The 21,856-nt window shown below is 40.5% G+C and overlaps 1 protein-coding gene across 5 annotated transcripts in view; it reads right to left on the bottom strand.

The window, feature by feature from the left end:
• Window positions 1-21,856, bottom strand: part of LOC133560246 (phospholipid-transporting ATPase ABCA1-like) — a 277,208-nt gene that overhangs the window by 155,835 nt on the left and 99,517 nt on the right. For all 5 annotated transcript variants that reach the window (XM_061912560.1, XM_061912562.1, XM_061912559.1 and 2 more), the window contains 5 exons: window positions 19,327-19,401; window positions 19,059-19,254; window positions 11,994-12,133; window positions 11,424-11,540; window positions 719-916 (listed from right to left, as the gene is read on the bottom strand). In XM_061912560.1, the coding sequence (XP_061768544.1) occupies window positions 719-916; window positions 11,424-11,540; window positions 11,994-12,133; window positions 19,059-19,254; window positions 19,327-19,401 (726 nt within the window). The remainder of the gene's footprint in view (window positions 1-718; window positions 917-11,423; window positions 11,541-11,993; window positions 12,134-19,058; window positions 19,255-19,326; window positions 19,402-21,856) is intronic.

Genomic DNA, 21,856 nt, shown 5'->3' with positions numbered 1-21,856 from the left:
CACCTGCTGCACGCTCGCCCGACACTGCGGCGCGAGTGCGATGATGTCACGTATCGATAGGAAAATGCACTTTTAGACAATATGAAGTGATTGGGCGGCTACGAGACCCCAAGAGTAACAAGAGGTAGAAATGGATTAGAAAGGACAGATAAAAAATAAATAATAATAATAATAATAATAATGATAATATTTGTCATTTTAAATAGAATTAATTTAAACTTGGGACTTCACGCGGGCCGGATTTTGGACGCTGGCGGGCCGTAGTCTGGGGAGTCATGGCTGACCGCCATTTAATCCAGCCTTTTTTTCAGGCCGACAAACAGTTTTTATTCAATATAATTATTCATTGTGAAAAACATGTAATATTTTGGGGTTTGAAAAATGTCACTTTGAGAAAATTGCAGTCACTTTAAATTGAGCGAAACTAATCACGACCAAATGTTGGTTCTGGATAGTGTATATAAATAGTGTGTATGAACACACTATTTGTTTGATCACGCAGTGTAGAGCAACTGTGCCGCAGATCAATAAAATAAACTGCGACTGTTAGTGGGGCCTATAACAAAGTGATTATCACAAAAGCAACAAAACGGTCTGTCGAGTGTTCCGTGAACAGAAAAGACTGTTCAATACAAGATGTTTTCCCCATAAAAGAATATCGAGTCTTGACACTGCTTCTTAAATGTAAACACTAAGAAACAATAAACTTAATGCGTACGCCCAAGAAGTCGGAGAGAAGCTGTAACGTCTGGGTGGTGGTGTTATAAAAGTCCCGCCAGTCGTAGGGCGGCATGTTGGCAGGTCGATCCTCCGGTGGGCCATTGTAGAGAAAGTTGGCGATAAGCGCCGACGTCCAGCCTGTGCCATTGAGACGCTGGTCGAGCACTGCCGCAAACACAGGATTGGCCAGCAGCACCTGTAATGACATTGAGTTGAAGCATTTTTAACCATCAATCACAAAACCTGGGGGAGGAGGGTGCAAAACTCCCATTGAAAAATAACATGATTTTGAAAGAACTGACTCCAAGTCAGAAGTAAGGGGTTACCGTGTTTCCCGAACCATGGGGCGCACCGGATTACAAGGCGCACTGCCGATGAATGGTTTATTTTCGATCTATTTTTATATATTAGGCACACTGGATTATAGGGCGCATTAAAGGAGTCATATTCCCATCCAACCATTTTCTACCCCTTATTCCCTTTGGGGTCGCGGGGGGCGCTGGTGCCTATCTCAGCTACAATCGGGCGGAAGGCGGTGTACACCCTGGACAAGTCGCCATCTCATCGCAGGGCCAACACAGATAGACAGACAACATTCACACTCACATTCACACACTAGGGCCAATTTAGTGTTGCCAATCAACCTATCCCCCGGTGCATGTCTTTGGAGGTGGAAGGATGCCGGAGAACCCGGGGGGAACCCACGCAGTCACGGGGAGGACATGCAAACTCCACACAAAAAGATCCCGAGCCCGGGATTGAACCCCAGACGACTCAGGACCTTCGTATTGTGAGGCAGACGCACTAACCCCTCTGCCCCCGTGAAGCCCAGGAGTCATAATATTCTTATTTTTTTCTACATTTAAAACACGTACTTGTGGTCTACATAAAAATGTTGCAGAGATTATGTTTTACAGACCATCTTCAACCCGCTTTCTGACAGTCGCTTCCGGATGCGACGTTTTGTGGGCGGGCTTGTTTACGTGGCTCACCTTCAGCAGCGTCTTCGCCCCGTCATCTTTGTTGTACGAGGGTGGAAGAAGTGTCAAAAGATGGAGCTAACTGTTTTTATGACATTCAGACTTTACTCAAATCAATAACGGAGCAGCATCTCCTCATCTGCCAGAAATGTGTCCCATGAAAAATACTTTAATAACTAAAGTTCAGTGGGTGAATAATGTAAACTCACTACACCGGTATTTTTTAGCGTTTTCATGGCAGATATAAGTATGAATTTTACACTACTTTATATTAGAAATGGCAACAGCGGAGGATGAATGTCCCGTAACAAGAAGATAGAGAAAGAGAAGAAGCGTATAGACTACGTTGTCGGCACGTACTACAAAGGCGGATGCACAATTTTTCAGGACTTATGTAGATCCCAAATACAGATCAGCAGGTACCAGAAGGTAAGACAAGTTGCTTTTGCATAATATTGCTAAAGAAAGTGACAGATATCATGTCTTACCTTATACACACATTATAATAATACTCATATGTTAAAGCACCGTACAATCCATCAAGTGGTGCAGTTTCATAGCTTACCAAAGTCGTACTAAAACATTTTGATAGATTTTTGAGCGCCATGTGTAACGTTCTATATTTTCAATGGAACATAGAAAATGTTGGTGTTGTTTACTTGAGTCATATTGCAGTCCAATATTACACATATCTCCTATGTGTGACTGCCATCTACTGGTCACACTAAGTACCAAATAAAATAGCTTCGAGGTCAGTAAGCAAAACCAAATGTATTCCTTACATTAGGCACACCAGGTTATAAGGTTACACTGTCAAGTTTTGAGAAAAAAAAAAAACAGATTTTAAGTATGGAGCAAGGCCACTACGTCTCAGAGACGCAAGATACGTCGGGAAGAGGTAGCAAGAAGGTGCCCACAAGCTCTGGCAAAACAAGGGCAGTGGATGGCATGGGAAGGAGTGGAGAAGAGGAAAATCTCCTGGAAAGAGCTGTGGGATATGGAGGAATTCAGGGCGAGCTTTACCATCAGGGCTGCCTACGATGTCCTGCCTTCTCCAAAATACCTCAGCCAGTGGTATGGTGAGGAGCCCACAGGCCCTCTATTTCCGAGTCCAGCAACACTGAAGCACATCCTGGTGGGCTGCAAGACCAGCCTCACCCAAGGCCGTTACACCTGGTGGCACAACCAGGTGCTAAAGTGTCTTGCAGCAGGGCTGTATAGTCGACGGACAAGTGTCAATCCCCTTCCTCCCCCGTCATCCCGTTGGTAAGCAACAACATTTTTCCGGGAGGGCGAGGGTCAAGCCAACCTCACCCCCACAAGACCAGACACTGGACAGCTAGGCGGGGCACGGGACTGGAAACTGCTGGCAGACCTGGGCAGAGGCTCTGCTTCCCAGCTGACATCGCGTCCCCCAACCTGCGGCAAGATCTTGTTCTGTGGTCAGCTTTGCTCAGGCTCGTCTACATCATGGAGCTCACGGTGCCCTGGGTGAGTGCAATGGAGGAAGCCTACGAGCATAAGAAGCTGAGGTACACTGAGCTTGCAGCCGATGTGCAACAACAAGGCTGGAAAGCGAGGGTACGCCCAGTGGAAGTAGGCTGCAGAGGGTGTGTGGCCACCTCAACATACAGGCTCCTCAGGGAAACGGGAGTGCAAGGGAAGGCCCACCGGCAGGCAGTGAAAGACCTCTCCAAAACCGCTGAAAAGGGGAGTCAGTGGCTGTGGGTTAAGCGAACGGACTTCACCTGGGCTTTCAAGTGAGTTGATGGCATCTAGGGAGTTATCCTGGGACGCTGGGACTCACTGCTGAACCCTCTGAGGAAGGGGGGCGCCCACTTGATAACCCAGAGGATGCCTTCACTCACTTGACCATCCCAGAGTCGCAGAGGTGTCTCAACTATGCAGTAGGGGATTGTAACATCTAGTCCTATACAACAGATCTGTCTTATAGTCTGGAAAATTTGATACTCTACTTTTGGGGCAGTAAACTAAAAAGGAGGACAGTTTTGCACAATTTGCCAAGTTAAAAATATTAACGGTTTTATTTTGGGAAAATGCTTTATGTAGTGTAAGTCTTCTCATCCTGAACACTGCATACAAAAGGTTGAACATTTGTCAAAACATGGACCCCTTATGTCCTGTAGCTGCCTGTGCTATTTTTTAATGATAAATACACCAAACTACGCACCACTGTTGATCAATTTAATTAGTCGGATAGACTTGAAATGTCTCACACTGCTTAACAAACCACTCCAACTTTAGAGCAGGGTTGTCTAATGTTTGGCCTTTTACGGCCCGCAGCTAATTGTGTGTTGTATGTTGTAGCATGGGTCTTGGAGTCATACATGTCAAACATGCTTTTTTGTTCCCGTCTGTTGTGTTTTCCATCCGGTATCTTTGTCGCACATGTCCGTGCCTCAACTGGGATGAGCCAAATTCTGTGTTGTACAGGTCACATGTGAAGGTGCTGTCATCTCATTGGTCCCGGAGCTGCCGCTTTACTTAAAATGCAATACAAAGAGTCCGGTCGTGCAATAATTGCAAATGCTGAACTACAGCCATGTTTTATAACATATAACACGGGCCACATTCTAAAGTCAAAATAAAGCCATACCTTATTAGAACATAACATAGAAAAGCTCAGCAAAAATCCAACTGGCCAAAATCCTACCAGAAACGGTACCTAAAAACACCCAAACTGAAAGATGACCTTTGCGTCTTATTGATATCCATGCAGTCTGTCATGATGAAAATGTGTACAAAATTTCTAGCAAAGTGGTACATTTAAGTGTGCGAAAGCCCTCAAAAAGGTTTTAGTTCTCTGAATAATATCAATAAATAACAGTAATAAGAATATATTCATATATCAAGGTAGTTAGATTAAATGTTACACTAATGTGCTTTTTTTTTTTATAGCTATAACAGAAAGCTAAAATGTGGATGTGTTCAGATAGTTTAGGTTTATATTGTGTGACCTAAATTGTATTGTTTTAGTATCTTTAATATACAAAATGTTTCAAAATGGCCCTCAATTTTTATACATGCGGCCTTCGCTAGAAAAAGAAAAACCCTGCTTTAGAGTGTTTATCCTCATCAACATGAAATTTAGTAGACAACTTTTTATAAATTGTAAACAACATTAGTATAAAAAACATGGCTGTAGTTCAGCATTTGCAATTATTGCATGACCGGCCTCTTTGTATTGCATTTTAAGTAAAGCGGCAGCTCCGGGACCAATGAGATGACAGCACCTTCACATGTGACCTAGACTACACAAAATTGGTCTCATCTCAGTTGAGGCATGGACATGTGCGACAAAGATACTGGATGGAAAACAAAACACACGGGAACAGAAAAGCATGGCTGACATGTATGACGCCGTGACCCATGCTACCTAAGCTTTCTCCTCCAAGGTAAACAATGAAAAGGCTGCAGAATTACAAATTCAATTGGGAAAAGAAAAATATGTAGCTGGAAAAGGTAAACAATTATGTCTACAAAGCGCACAATGTTGTTTGCCGCCACTCTTTTTCCTATGGCCCATGATGGTGGATTGTGCAACGTTAAACGGCATGCTGTTAGTAGGGGTGAAAAAAAATATCACCGACAAAACCAGTGGAAACCTTGACCGGTTTGTTGTCCACCAGGCAACACCAACAACCAACCAGATGTTCACTAGCATATACTTTTGTTAAATAGTTTACTTTATTTTTATTTTTTATTTTGCATTAACCTTAAGTTGTTTAGCAATTTGTTTACCTTGTAGCCTACTCATATTACCCAAAAGCACACATTTAATTGAATCTAAGTTTCAGTCAAATGGTATTGTTTCACAAAAAAAGTCCAAACCAATCACCACGCTACTCATGGAAGAGTTTGTCTGGTGTTCTGAGAAAATGCGCTACCCAGAAACATAATTCTTACTATACTTCCCGTCGCCAAGTTTTGAGCTTATTAATGTCTTGCAATTCAGTAAAACATTTAAAAAAAAGTTCCAAAATGACATTCTGACTACAAAATTTGTAGTCAGAATTTGTTTCCAAATATTGAGGTATCAAATTTTACTCATGCAAGCAAATAAGAAGAGTATGATTAATCTGATCAAAAATGTATCACTTACTTTATTGACATTGTATTAAAAGTTTCTCAATTCATGGTTTCTAATTTCAAGCTGTGCTTTAGGACGAATACAATAATTAATAAATACGAACAAACAATACAATGGCTATAACTACACAAATAAGACATGTTAACACACATTGTTAAAGATAAAACACAAATTGTAGGAATTTGTTCCAAAATTTAGTAATTTCACTTGTGTTAGTTTACGCTACGTTGACAGTTTGGACTCTACTAGAAATTGACAACAAGCCAACCAGCTGAGTTCCCGTCTACGCATCTGTATGTGCACAACAGGGGAGGGGAGAGTTAACATTTCCTGTCGCTCTTTCAAATCCTTGTGCAGGTCTGAAAGTTTGTTATTTAAATATGTACCTAAGTTTGAAGAAAAGTGCCGCTTGCAGTGTTTAAGGCTTTACTCTCATCAATACTTTTGAAGCCAAAATACCTCCATATTGCACATCACGCACCATATTTTTAACCAGTACAATTGCCATATTCTTACCAATCTTCCTCTCCACACTGTTTCTGTTTATATGCATTCTGTGTGTGCTTGTTCACGCAACATGCACCTCAGCTCTGAACTGTACATCTCTGCGGTTAATGGTGGCATTTGGGAGAAAATACAGGTACATGTATTTTTCAAAGGCAGTATATCATCGTTTTTAATTCATTTGTACCACAGTATTTTATTGGTATTGGTATACCGTACAACCCTAATTCCAAAGCATTTTGACCATAGCCTATTGGGAGCGCCACAAATGTCATTTTATAGTGAATGTAAGTCTTTTTAACGCTTCAATTTAGAGCCGTCTTCTCCATTTTATAAAATACAGTCAACGTAATCATCGGTCTATCGAACGTAAAACATGTCTGTGACCTTGAACGACCGCCGGCGATGACGACAGCCCCGGTTTGAGGTGGAGAAAGACAGAGAGGAGAAAAGAGAGAGGCTGGGGGAGAGAAAATGAAGACAAAGGAAGATAGCGAGGCCCCATTTGTGTAAAGGTTAGCGCTAGGGTAATGAATACCTCGCCTGTTCAGAGCGTCTCCTCTCCAGCTGCCTATAAGCTCATTTGGAGAGACACTAGAGTAATGTCAGCATCAAGGAAATACTGCAAGAGAGAGAGGCAGAGGATAGAGGTGGAGGTAAAGTGTCCATGTCCTCTACATCTATAGATAATCCTTTCTGCCAGGATGAAAATTATCCTCTACTTATCCCTAATTACTTCCTTGCAACACTTTCTATACCGAACAGACTCATTTACAGAGTGTGTACATCACCCAGAAGTGATTCTGCCCAATTGGGAATGGAATGTCTGTGTTTCGTCCTTAAAGGCCTACTGAAACCCACAACTATTAAACAGCAGTCTGATAGTTCATATATCAATGATGAAATATTAAGATTGCAACACATGCCAATACGGCCTTTTTAGTTTACTAAATTGCAATTTTAAATTTCCCACTAGTTTCTTGTTGAAAACGTCGCGGAATGATGACGCATACGCGTGATGTCACGGACTGTCAGGAAATATTAGCGCTGCACCACGCGCGGCTAAAAGTCATCTGCTTTAGCCGCATAATTACACAGTATTTTGGACATCTGTGTTGCTAAGTATTTTGCAATTTGTTCATTTAATTATGGAGACTATAAAGAACAATGCTGTTGGTGGAAAGCGGTGGATTGCAGCTGTCTTTAGCACCGAGACACAGCCGGTGTTTCTTTGTTTGTTGTGAAACAGAGCAGTCAAGCGAACATGTTTTCTCTAAGTCAACCAGCATGTTTTTGAATGGGGAAATTGTGAGATATATTTTACCGGAGAAATCATTGGATTATTTGTCATCCTGTAGCAGTTGTTTAAAAAGGCAGCTAGCTGTGAGCTTGGCTCCTCGGCTTCTCTCTGAGACACTGCGTGTTCACCGCAGCCATCCGACCTCGAGGTATGTCTTTACAATCTTTAAAATCTCGCTGAAACACTATTAAAACAATAAGCAGATAAGGGATACTCCAGAATTATCCTAGTAAATGTGTCTAATTACATCTGAAACGCTCACACTGCCGCTGCCGTCGCTTTTTTTTTTTCTAGTCCTCCACTATCAATATCCTAATTCACAAATCTTTCATCCTCGCTCAAATTAATGGAGAAATTGTCGCTTTCTCAGTCCGAATTGCTCTTACTGCTGGTGGCTCCCATTATAAACAATGTGAATATGTGTGGAGCCCTGCAACTCGTGACGTCACGCGCACATACTTCCGGTAAAGGCAGGGCTTTTCTATTAGCGACCAAAAGTTGCGAATTTTATCGTCGATGTTCTCTACTAAAAAATCCTTTCAGCAAAAATATGGCAATATCGCGAAATGATCAAGTATGACACATAGAATGGACCTGCTATTCCCGTTTAAATAAGAAAACCTCATTTCAGGAGGCCTTTAAGACTTTCTGTCTTTTAAAAGAGAACACACTTACTGCATGGTTTATATGTGGGACAGAAAGTGGTAAACCAAGAGCGATGACCCAATATCACAAAAGGAATGAATGGGGCAATAAAACGTGTAAATTCCAACCTAGAATTGTTTGAATATTCCTTAAATAATATCTTCAAAATGCAGTACCGGAATTTCCCCACATCCGAAACGATCAGACACCTGAAATCTTGGTTAAATCTCGGATCAGGTACTTTACTATGTTGTAGAAGGGAAGATGTGCTACATGTTGTAAAGCTCACACCAAAAAAGTTCATAAATATTGTGTTACCTGTATGACCTTTTATTTAAGTTTTTTCACTCAACATACTTAGATTGTTAAGCCTTAGAACCCGGAATATCAAATTTTGCCGTTTCCTAAAGTCACAAAAGGACGGAAGTAGCAGTAAAACTTGCACATTCAGACCCAATATTGAAACATTCCATGGAGCCATCGATTAGGTACTGACAGATGTCTAAGAAGAGAGGCGGTACTGTTGACAAACTCACCTGTTAAACAGCGACAGTACATTTTGGCTTATATCTTTAGGATAGTAAGGTGGAATTGGATTTGATTGGAGGGATCTGTGGGTTCTCTAAAATCCCGGTAGAGGTAATTTCTGATCCAGTTGTGGGGTTGTGGTTGGTACCATTGGAAAGCTCACCCTGTTCTTAGAATTGTTGGGGTAAAACTTACTTTTATATCTAGATGACCTTCAGAATGATTTGTGGGCCATCCAAAACCCTGATTTGGGTACTTCCCGACATCATAAAAGGATGGAAATGCTATCTTTTGGAACATCACCCTTAATAACATAGTTTTATATCCTTACAAGTATATTTTTCTCAATTATTACAATTACAATGATCAGTTAACACCTAAGATAACCAAATTTTCCAGTTCACCCTCCAAAATCCCAGCTCAGCTATGTCCCTGTGTTATTAAAGGACCTAGGTGGTACAGTTGGAAATTGTTGACTAAAATTGTTGGGGTAGAATTTGTTTTTATATCTCTATGACTTTCCATTTGAAAGTTATTTCAATTGATTATCTGTGGTTTTTCCAGAAAGCTCCAGATGTCGGTCAAGGTACTTCCTGAAATAGAGCAGGTATCGCCAATCTGTCGATCACGAGTGACTAGTCAATCTTTGGGATTTTTACCGAAAATATTAGAAAAGATAAATGCATTGTCACATCAGTGCCCTCTCCTAATGAAATGAGCAACAGGTAGGCATGTTAAATCCTGAAAATGCTTTGCCACAACTGTAAAGTATTTACAAGGTTTTTTTTTTTTCATATTAATATGTGAGTTATAAAAACTGACATCATTAATGTTTGGCCACTCTTTTCCCCTCTCACTAGTTGTCATGGCAGCAAAGGAAGACGGGAAGTCTTGAGCCCTCCTGGCTGAAATCACCGTTCCCCTATTTAATCGGATTGCTTGCACCTGCTTGTTGCTGGTTCATTCCTTTGTGTTCCTCCATGAGTCAACCTTCCTCCTGTTACTTCACGTGAGAGTATTTGTTTTATTTGCTACTTCGTTTATTGTGCTCATCCTTTTCCTGCTTTCTGAGAGACACTTTATTTTTTGTACTTTGTTCTTGGTTTGGTTCTTTTGTTGCAATGGTACCGCCTTCTTTTTGATGTCACGCACTGTTTCTGGGATCCAACTTTTGCTTTACGTAACACATGTGCTTTGAAAATCCATCCATCCATTTCTACCACTTGTCCCTTTCGGGGTCAAAAAAATCTAATTCGGAATGTCTGACACTGCATACAGTGTTTCGTTTGGTAGCCTCTAAGAAATCCACTTATTTCAAGCAACTTTGACTTGCACTTGCAAATTTCATGAGTCAAGGGTAGTAGTTTGTTGGGCTTATTTTTTAATAAGTAATTGCTTATGTGAGCTTGCTTTTCTGTCCCATAGTTCAGTAATATATATATATATATATATATATATATATATATATATATATATATATATATATATTTCACAATGTAGTGGGTTGCATTTTGGGCTTGTTGCTCATATCTCTTGTGAGATCTGTCAACTCTGTGCTGGCAAGACCTTTTTATGAATTCGCACAGCACCAGCTTTTGGGAATAAGTATGAGGTGACAGAAAAAAGGTGAAAATGCCCTTATGTTGGTGGCAACATTGGAGAAAGTTACAGATACATTTTACTGTGGTGGGTTTTAAGGTCCCTTAAATAAAGTTGGAAACAAATGCAAGGGGAGGCTAAGCTCCAGCAGATGCACTGATACTACTAATTATGGTAGTGTATAATATTTTTATAATCCCTTTTTAGCAATGTATCATGATTCACTGATGTTAATTCTATGTTAATGAGCACATATCTGTCTTCCACTATAAAGTGAAGGGAAAGTTACATTTATGATCACATTTAAGTGAGTCATGACAAATGACTATACGATTATTTAAACTCGTATTCTGGCCACAGTCGATTTAAAGAGTTGGCTTTTTTAATGAAACATAATTATTTAGGTGAGCTTCAGAATATTGCAGAGAGCTTTCAGCCCCTGTAAAATAGGCCAATGACGCGACTGCTTCAAAATCTTAAAACTGGGCTAAATACACAACACTTCCCCTTACCTCTCAATTCCCATTGGTTGCCTGCAACAGGAAGCCAACAAGCCAAATAGAGTTGGGGTTGCTCACAGCGCTAACAATATGCGCGCCATGCCACGTCAAAAGAAAATCACAAAAAGCGTGGGTACCCAATGGTGGCCTATATATCGTTCGCGACCTGTGGCTCGATCGTCAAGTGTTGGACTCCAAAAGGTTGGAGAGTAGGGCATCAAAAGGGAAATGTTAGAAGTAGACCTTTGGAAAAGTGGCGCTAAAGCGTAGCGTGAACCAAAGTCCAAGATTTTGGTCAAGGTAACTTGACCAAAAACTAGAGAATCAGGTATTTCCCGACATCATTGAAAGATGTGGGTGGTACAACTGAAATATGGCTTCGTACATTTATAACCTTACATTAAGTGAAGTCAGTTTATTTCAAACATGCATCTGTAAACTTATTTTACAAATGATCTGTGGATCCTCCAAATCCTGGTTCATAGACTTTACTTCCTGACATCGTTGATGAGATAGCTAACTTTTGAAAATCTTACCCGAATTGTGTTGACTTGTGAACTGTTCTGGAAGTAATCCCAAACAGACGGCCCGAGCTCGTCCCATGAGTCGGCCATTTCTTTTAGCATAGCCAAGGCGTCGAAAGTGCTGTTAGCCTGAAAGAACAATAATACAAATATACCAACATGACAAGGTTTTTGGACGATTTTCAGAACATTAATGCCAAGATAATTATTTGCAGGAGCAGATTGAGTGCAGTAATGCTAAAAATTACTTCAAGAGCAACTAGTAACTCGCAACTAAGTGGTACCTCGTCATAGCTACATTTGCTAATGGACAATCATCTAACATGTTTATCCGTGCAAGCAATTCAAACAAAAACCAAAAGAATACAGCTTGAATCACCTGGATGAGGACATATCATATATGGTAGACTTGAGGAGAGGAATGTGCTAAATGTGCAATTAATAGTTTGTTTTGCTGATGCGAGATAATGCTAATATATTGTAACAATCACTGAAACTCCGCTGATTAATCGTGTGTTGTTCTTCCATTCTTCCCCATGAGGTAATCAAGCGCTTGTTGTCGTCCTTCCAAACAGACTTTACCTCTTTCATGATGAGGCGAGCAGCAGGGGTGTCCGGTGTGAAAAGGACTTTGCCTTGGAAAAACAGCTTGAAGGTGTTCCAAAGGTAACGCAGGCCAGGGGTTCCCTCCAGAGTTTCCACCAGGCTTTGACAAAAAGAAGCTACAGTACACAAACAAAAGGACAATTCTCTAAGCATAATAATCCCTCAGGGGGAAAATCCATTTTTGACTTTATAAAAAAAATGGGAAGGATATCTAAATACAGCAACAATGCGTGTCTAACAAGTACGTAAAGCTAACCAAATTACAATACTAATCACAGTAACAATACCAATGATAATAATGTACATATTGTATGTATTGTATTTAAAATTGGTAATTTTTAGATTTATATTACATTCTAAAACAATACATATCAAATAATAAATAATAAAATGAATATATAATATTTTTTGAACATATATTACCTACATAATTAATATTTCTAATACAAGTAAATACCACACTAATATATTAGCGTTGTATCGTAACAATATTAATGATAAAGTAAAATGAACGATTACATTAAAAATAAAAAAACATAAAGCATTGTGTATGTGGGAATGTGTTTGTGCATGTATATATGTGTATAAATATGTATATATGTATACACTATAGTGCCAAATGTATTTGGCCACCTGCATTGACTCACGTATGAACTTGAAGTGCCATCCCATTCCTAACCCATAGGGTTTAATATAATGTTTGTCCACCTTTTGCAGCTATTACAGCTTCAGCTCTTCTAGGAAGGCTGTCCACAAGGTTGCGGTGTGTGTTTATAGGAATTTTCCACCATTCTTCCAAAAGCGCATTGGTGAGGTTACACATTGATGTTGGTCGAGAAGGCCTGGTTCTCAGTCTCCGTTCTAATTCATCCCAAAGGTGTTCTATCGGGTTCAGTTTAGGCTAGTCAAGTTCATCCACACCAGACTCTGTCATCCATGTCATGTTGGAAGAGGAAGGGGCCCGCTCCAAACTGTTCCCACAAAGTTGGGAGCATGGAATTGTCCAAAATGTTTTGGTATTCCGGAGCATTCAAAGTTCCTTTCACTTGACCTAAGGATCCAAGCCCAACTCCTGAAAAACAACCCCACACCAAAATTTTTCCTACACCTAATTTTACACTCGGCACAATGCAGTCCGAAATGTACCGTTCTCCTGGCAACCTCCAAGCCCAGACTTGTCCATCAGATTGCCAGATGGAAAAAGGTTATTCATCGCTCTAGAGAAGGCGGCTCCACTGCTCTAGAGTCCAGTGACGACGTAGTTTACATTACTGCATCCGACGCTTTGTGTTGGACTTGGTGATGTATGGCATAGATGCAGCTGATCGGCCATTGAAACCCATTCCATGACGCTCTCTGCGTACTGTATGTGGGCTAATTGGAAGGTCACATGATGTTTGGAGCTCTGTAGAAACTGACTGTGCAGAAAGTTTCTTTGCACTATGCGCTTCAGCATCCGCTGACCCCTTCTCTGTCAGTTTACGTAACCTACCACTTCCTGGTTGAGTTGCTGTTGTTACCAAACTCTTCCATTTTCTAATAATAAAGCAGACAGTTGACTTTGGAATATTTAGCGAGGAAATTTCACAACTGGATTTGTTGCACAGTGAGCTCTTGAGAGCGGCCCATTCTTTCACAAATGTTTGTAGAAACAGTCTCCATGTAAGTGCTTTATTTTATACACCTGTGGCCGGGCCAAGTGATTAAGACACATGATTCTGATCATTTGGATGGGTGGCCAAATACTTTTGGCAATATAGTGTATATATGTGTGTGCGCATATATATAAACAATAATAATTGAAATAAAAATACTGTAAATGTAGCCTAATAATTATAATAGCACGCATATTTGTTGTTGTGTTTATTTGAACTCATATTCAAATAGGAAAAAAATACACTTTGATGTATAAAGTATTGATATAAATGTGTTATTCCTGCGATGAGGTGGTGACTTGTCCAGGGTGTAACCCGCCTTCCCCCCATATGCAGCTGAGATAGGCTCCAGCACCCCCCCCCCCCACCCCAAAAGGGACAAGCGGTAGAAAAATGGATGGATGGATGGGAATAATAGTAATAAAAGCAAAATCCTGAAGAATGTGTTCCATTGTTGTGATCATGATTGCACATCTGTTGTTGAAGACGACAGCATCTGGCTAGCATTCTAAATAAAGGGCGGTGGCCATTAGCTGTCCTCTCCTGGATGTCCCTGGAGCACCTGTTAAAGACTGTGAACGAGCATGGAGGGCAAACGTTTAATTGCGATGAAAATGGCAGCTGACATGTCCCCTGCAGATGGGACGGTACCTTTGGCTTGTCTTTAGGGTTGTGCCCGCTAGAGGTACTGCCTTTGTACCCCTCACAACTCTGACTTTAACTTTTTTTTCTGTTACTGTTAGGAAGTTGCTTTAATACATGTAACGTACAGTCGCGATCAAAAGTTTACATACAATTGTTTCATTTGACAACAGAACTTTCCTCCAGAAGGTCTTATCTTATCTTATCTTATGGAACAAAAAGTTCAACATTCCCATCAAATTAATCACAATTTACAATTTTGACCAATCACAATTATCACAGTAAATTGTTTGCTTGCATGACTTAAATTAACTTTGAAAAAGTTAGCAAACTAACAATTAATAATTCTTGTATACATAGAAAAACACAAAGTATGTCAAAGGTCATCTGTTTTTTTTTTCCAACTTTTAAAAACTGTTCAACTTAAAGGCCTACTGAAACCCACTACTACCCACCACGAAGTCTGAAAGTTTATATATCAATGATGAAATATTAACATTGCAACAAATGCCAATACGGCCTTTTTAGTTTACTAAATTGCAATTTTAAATTTCCCGGGAGTTTCGTCTTGAAAACGTTGTGTAATGATGACGTGTACGCAAGAGGTCACGGGTTTTTAGGAAGTATGAGCGCTGCACACACACAGTTAAAAGTCGTCTGCTTTAACCGCATAATTACACAGTATTTTGGAGATCTGTGTTTCTGAATCTTTTGCAATTAGTTCAATTAATATTGGAGAAGTCAAAGTAGAAAGATGGAGTTGGGAAGCTTTAGCCTTTAGCCACACAAACACACGGCGATTCCTTGTTTAAAATTCCTGGAGGTGAAACTTTACTGTGGATCAAGCGAACATGAATCACGCCGGAATGTCAACCAGCAGGTTTCGGTGAGAAAATTGTGTTTAAAAAGTCGCTTCTTATCGGAGAAAAGCTGAGCTTGTGCCATCCATAGCTGCTGTCGACTCCCCTGAGACATTGGCGTCAAGACACCCGTGGACACACCCCTCCGACTATCAGGTACTATTAAAGTCACTAAAACACTAGCAACACAATAGAATGATAAGGGATTTCCCAGATGTATCCTAGCAAATGTGTTTAAAAACATCAGAATCCGTCCCAATGCAATCGCATTTTTTTTTTTTTCTAGTCCGTCGCCATCAATATCCTCAAACACAAATCTTTCATCCTCACTCAAATTAATGGGGAAATTGTCGTTTTCTCGGTCCAAATAGCACTTTTTGTTGGAGGCTCCCATTAAAATCAATATAAATATGTGAGGAGCCATCAACATGTGACGTCATCGTCTGCGACTTCTGGTAGATGCAGGGCTTTTCTCTTAGCACCGAAAGTTGCGAACTTTATCGTGGATGTTCTCTACCAAATATTTTAAGCAAAAATATGGCAATATCCCGAAATGATCAAGTATGACACAGAGAATGGACCTGCTATCCCTGTTTAAATAAGAAAATCTCATTTCAGTAGGCCTTCAAGGATATGTATAAACACACTCACAACATTCTTTTTTTTTTAACATTTACTTGAAGCACATGATCTACAGTACTCGACAAATTAAATCCCCATCATTGAAATAAAAACATTTAAATGCTATTAGGGAAGGGAACATCACGACAAAACTTGAGCGTTAACGTACAAAGCCTTTGCTTTTAACGCCAAACAAAAGCTTTGGTAATTGGCCATTACCACGTTGGTCTAAGTGTACCAAATGACACACAGCGAAGCTAAAACAGCCTTTAGAGCACGAACGTTAGGACGATGACATGTTTGGGCTAATTTGCGCTGACACAAACATGTCTTTGCTTTTATTTTTTTAGCAGAGCTTTTATATCTGGGTGTCTAATTAAAGTCTAAATGTGTGCTCTTAATTTGCTACTTACCCCGCTACAATTTTTGTCAAGTTGAGCTTCCATTTTGCAAAAAGCTGTCATAACCTTGACTGATTGTAAATCCAAGACTGAGCCAACATTGACTGAAACTAGGAATGTTGTGGAAAACCCCCCCACAAAAAATGTCTTTGAAAAGACGCGCCTCAATCATCTGTTGAAGCGTCATTACGTATTTTGCGGATGCCTTACAGCCTCGGGCACCAGCCATCCAGCCCCAGGCCACACTGCCACACATAACATCGCTCGGCAATAAGCAGCAATTTTGTTTATCTCTCTTTTCTATTGGCGGTTTGTTAAAATACCCATGAAAAGTGTAATATTGGTTTTCGTAAAAGCTAACAAGGATTAGAAGCATTATCACAAGTTGCGTCATCACAAGTACAGAAGCCTAACACGTACACGTCCTAACATTTATTATTATACATAAAATTGCGATCAAAAGTTTTCATACACTTGTAAAGAACATAATGTCATGGCTGTCTTGAGTTTCCAATACTTTCTACAACTCGTATTTTTTTTTTTTTTTTTTTTTTTTGATAGGGGGATTGGAGCACGTACTGTACTTGTTTTTTTACAAAAGACATTCATGAAGTTTGGTTCTTTTATGAATTTAATATGGGTCTACTGAAAATGTGACCAAATCTGCTGGGTCAAAAGTATACATACAGCAATGTAAATATTTGGTTACATGTCCCTTGGCAAGATTCACTGCAATAAGGCACTTTTGGTAGCCATCCACAAGCTTCTGGCAAACTTCTGGTCGAATTTTTGACCACTCCTCTTGACAAAATTGGTGCAGTTCAGCTAAATTTGTTGGTTTTCTGACATGGACTTGTTTCTTCAGCATTGTCCACACATTTAAGACAGGACTTTGGGAAGGCCATTCTAAAACCTTAATTATAGCTTGATTTAGCCATTCCTTTACTACTTCTGACGTGTGTTTGGGGTCATTGTCCAGCAAAAGATTTTGCTGGCTGGAAAAATATGATTGCCGTTTGCAGCCGTCATACGTCTCGTCCACACGTAAGCGCAGGGAGCACGTGCACTCATACAAAAGCAGTCCAAGAGACGCAACAAACAATTCAAAGTAATGTTGTTGGTATAATAGAATGTACATTCAATGATAGCAAACGCCAACTTTCCAAATCACTATTATTAGCTAACAACACCAAAATCCGTAAGAGTGTATGTACTTACTGGTTATATAATGAGGCCATGCAGAATAAGGCATTAATAAGTACTTAGTAATGACTAGTTAAGAGCCAATATGTTACTAATTTGCATGTTAATAAGCAACTAATTAATGGTGAACGTGTTCCCCACACTAAAGTGTTACCATATATATATATATATATATATATATATATATATATATATATATATATATATATATATATATATATATATATATATATATATGATACTGCCTGTATAAAATGGCTGTCTGTTTTTCAATTACACCACACCACGAAAGAAAAAACACCATAAAAAAATGCTCAAACGAAATACAGTGGGGCAAAAAAGTATTTAGTCAGCCACCGATTGTGCAAGTTCTCCCACTTAAAATGATGACAGAGGTCTGTAATTTTCATCATAGGTACAATTCAACTGTGAGGGACAGAATGTGAACAAGAAAATCCAGGAATTTACATTGTAGGAATTTTTAAGAATTTATTTGTAAATGATGGTGGAAAACAAGTATTTGGTCAACCATTCAAAGCTCTCACTGATGGAAGGAGGTTTTGGCTCAAAATCTCACGATACATGGCCCCATTCATTCTTTCCTTAACACGGATCAATCGTCCCGTCCCCTTAACAGAAAAACAGCCCCAAAGCATGATGTTTCCACCCCCATGCTTCATAGTAGGTTTGGTGTTCTTGGGATGCAACTCAGTATTCTTTTTCCTCCAAACACGACGAGTTGAGTTTATACCAAAATGGATACATGGATGATACAGCAGAGGATTGGGAGAATGTCATGTGGTCAGATGAAACCAAAATAGAACTTTTTGGTATAAACTCAACTCGTCGTGTTTGGAGGAAGAAGAATACTGAGTTGCAACCCAAGAACACCAAACCTACTGTGAAGCGTGGGGGTGGAAACATCATGCTTTGTGGCTGTTTTTCTGCTAAGGGGACAGGACGATTGATCCGTGTTAAGGAAAGAATGAATGGGGCCATGTATCATGAGAATGGTTGACCAAATACTCATTTTCCACCATATTTTACAAATAAATTATTTACAATTCCTACAATGTAAATTCCTGGATTGTTTTTTCACATTCTGTCTCTCACAGTTGAAGTGTATCTATGATGAAAATTACAGACCTCTGTCATCATTTTAAGTTGGAGAACTTGCACAATTGGTGGCCGACTAAATACTCAAAGACAGAGAAACTAACACAACTCAGACAACAGGACAATTCTATAAAGACAACTTTATAAGCCATAGGATAATTTTGTCTTTTGTCGAAATGTGGGAAATCGGGACAAAAACAGCCTTCATTGAAAATGTCCAAAATAAGCCAAATTAACCATGTTCTCTCCCCGGTGTCATGTGACTCGTTAGTGCTACACGGTCTCAGGTGTGAATGGGGGAGCAGGTGTGAGAGAGTTGATTTTATCGCTCGTACACTTTCAAACTGGTCACTTGTTAAAACCTCACAAGTATACTTCCCCTCTGAGTAAACACCCCCACAAGTAATGCACATACAGTACATTTACAGTCAAGTTTGGAGACACTTTCACATTTAACATAACACAAAAGTGTCTCAGTCATTTGACTGGTACTGTATATTATAAAAGATATTGACAAAATAACAAAGGAAGTAATACACCTACTGGAAGTGTTGTGCTCACTGGAGACTGACTGGTTGCTAAGCACTCGTCTTGTCTCTGGGGCAGCGGAGGTCACATTGGTGGAATTGGAGTCAAGCTGCCTTCCACACAAAAGCATATTGATGCTGCCAATCATGTCCCCTTGGAAATCCCACCGACTAGACACTTGCAGAATTCCGGAGTTCTGCAAACGTCTGACCTGGTATACGGAATAAAAACACGTAATATTATAAGTAAAAGATGCTGTAAAAAAAAAAAGTGGATTGCTAACCTCTTCCAGCACTGGGAGTGCATCTGATGTGGTTTTTGCAAGCAGCGTCGATATATCCGCAGCTTCAAAAGGTAGCTGATGGAGTAAATACAAAATAAAATCATCAACTAAAAACAGTTTTTCAAATTAAAATGTGAATCATATTTTTTTTTGACAGTTAGACATGTATGTATGTAGTCCCTCCATTCACATCATGATGTAAACATGTCATGAAATACCAAGTTTATGAAATAATATTACTTTTAAAACCTCCAGCAACACAAGTGTAAATAGTTTTTTCTTTTTAACAAATGTTCTTAACCCTTTTACTCGCCATTACATTTTACTATCCATTAAGGTTGTTTGTGTACAAATATGGCCACTAATAGATTTCAGGCATTAAATCTTGCTTTGATTTGTTTTTGCAGTGTACTACAAGTGTAAAAATAAGTTGGGTTTTTTCGGTGTTTCACTATGGGATATCGCCTTGGGCGTGTACCACTATGCTCCAATGACACAACGTCTGTCAGGAAGACCGAGCTGTGCCTGGGGCACCCCCCTTATTATAACACAGACCTCTACCAACAACTCACTCACTTTCTTCCTGGGAGGGAACGGCATTAAGCACCTTCAGCTGGTCCAAGCTAACAGTGGACGAGCCGTTAAGGTAAAGTCGCAAACGCAGTTCTCGACATTCGTTACGGACGGCTGTTTGCTCTGTTGCTATTGTTTCATTCACTGGTCTCGGGGCAGCAGCCATGTCGTGACAAGCAACTTCCTTTTTTACCGCTCGGTATTAATTCATCGGTGCGGTTAGCCAAGTGGAACATTCACCCGAAAGGTTTAGAGTGCAGGTTGCCTTGTCAGCCCGGCAAGCATTTGCCTGCTAACCGGATACATGCGTGGAGTACTGTTAACATGTCACAGAGAACAGACACTTGTGTGCTAAGCTAACTCAGGGTAACACCTCGCAGCAACGAACGAGCCAATATTCCTGCGTCATGTCAACGGTTCCGGTCCCCACCCAAGGTTAAAGAGGTATCATCCCGCCTGTGTCCTGCGTCAAGCGGGGCCTCTATTTCGATGTGCATTGCCTGCATGGGCATCCAACATGCTCAGACGTCACTAGCGGACACAGTCATGTCTTAACTGTACATCACTAAAGCTTCTGGAAAGAAGGATCAGAGTGGCTGTGTCAGGTGGTAAGGACCCTTGTTGGCCCTCTCCTAAAACCATAGCCACCGTCCATCCTCCGCAAGTTGCTAAGAGCTGGGTGGAAATGATGGACGATGATCTCTCGAACATGCCAGCACTCTTTGAGGCCCGCCAGCACGACAGAGGCAGCTCCCCTGTAGACAGCCATCCATGATGTTTGTAAGTGGGCCGAATCCAGTGGCCTGACACCCATGCTGCAGAATGGATCATGCTAAAAAAATAGAGGTTTCAGGGCCCCAGTTGATTCAGTTTCACCAAGCACTATTCTCTCTCTAGCCTCTGGTGAGGGAGGTCGCATTCTCCGTTCACTCCTTCCCTGCTTGCTCTCTTTGTCTTTGTCTGAACTTTTTTAAAGCCTCTTTCTTTGCGCTGTCCTCTAATCCAAATTTCAATATGAATATGATCAGCTGGACTCTTGACGCAATTGACACAGTCTTTTCGACAAGAAAAAGAAGTTCGGGGGAGCCTGGCTGCCCTGATGGAACCATCGCTGCGGGGTACGTGAGGGACTCCTGGAACACGGCGGATTAGTGTGCCTCTCAGCCCTTTCCATCGAGGACGTCGAAGACATCTAACTGTGAAACTGTGATCACGGGGCACTTGCTGATTGGGCTGGGGATTGCTCTGGTGTATCGACAAATTCAGAAGACGATGGCAGCCACTCAAGGGGCCCAACGGCTGTTCAACGCAATGGAAGGATTGGGTCGGGCTTTGGGAACACAGACTGGTGCGATTTCTGAGTTAAATCGCAAAATGGATCTCATCTTGGAAAAGTTTGCAGAGAAGGAATAATTAATTGGAATTGAAGAAATCCAGCATGGACAAACAGAGAGATAAGTCACTATTTTTGTCTCCTCGAAGAAAAATAACTTCTTAATCTACGATTTGGACTCCCTTGAAAATCTCCCAAGCACTCCTCAAAGAGAGACGCTTTTCACCTTCCTTTTTGTCAACAACACCTGTAGCTGAACTTTATCGGCCTCAGGCATACAAAAACATTCATCATCTCTCCCAAAGTTAATTGGGTATATACGTGCCATGTCTAAATGTGTGCCATGCTATGTGAGGTTTTATTTTCCTTGGACTTAGTCTGGACCCCTCCTGAGGGTCTAGCCTTAGACTGATATTTTTTTACTCCCCCTCCTCTCACCCAAAGTCACCCTTCCCTCACCTTTTTAAGGAGCGCCGTAAAAATGGCTGATCCGTTGGCGGTGTCGTCCTGTCTCCCTGTAGCGTATGTCTGCTCTTAGTGGGACTGTGCCGAAAATGTAATTTTCAGTTCTTATGTGTCTTGTGCATGTTAAGAATTGACAATAGATAATCTTGAATCTTTGTT

Source organism: Nerophis ophidion, linkage group LG10 (genome assembly GCF_033978795.1).
Source record: "Nerophis ophidion isolate RoL-2023_Sa linkage group LG10, RoL_Noph_v1.0, whole genome shotgun sequence".
NCBI lineage: Eukaryota > Metazoa > Chordata > Actinopteri > Syngnathiformes > Syngnathidae > Nerophis > Nerophis ophidion.
The sequence above is the reverse complement of the archived record's forward strand: the minus strand, read 5'-3'. Positions and strand labels throughout refer to the sequence as shown.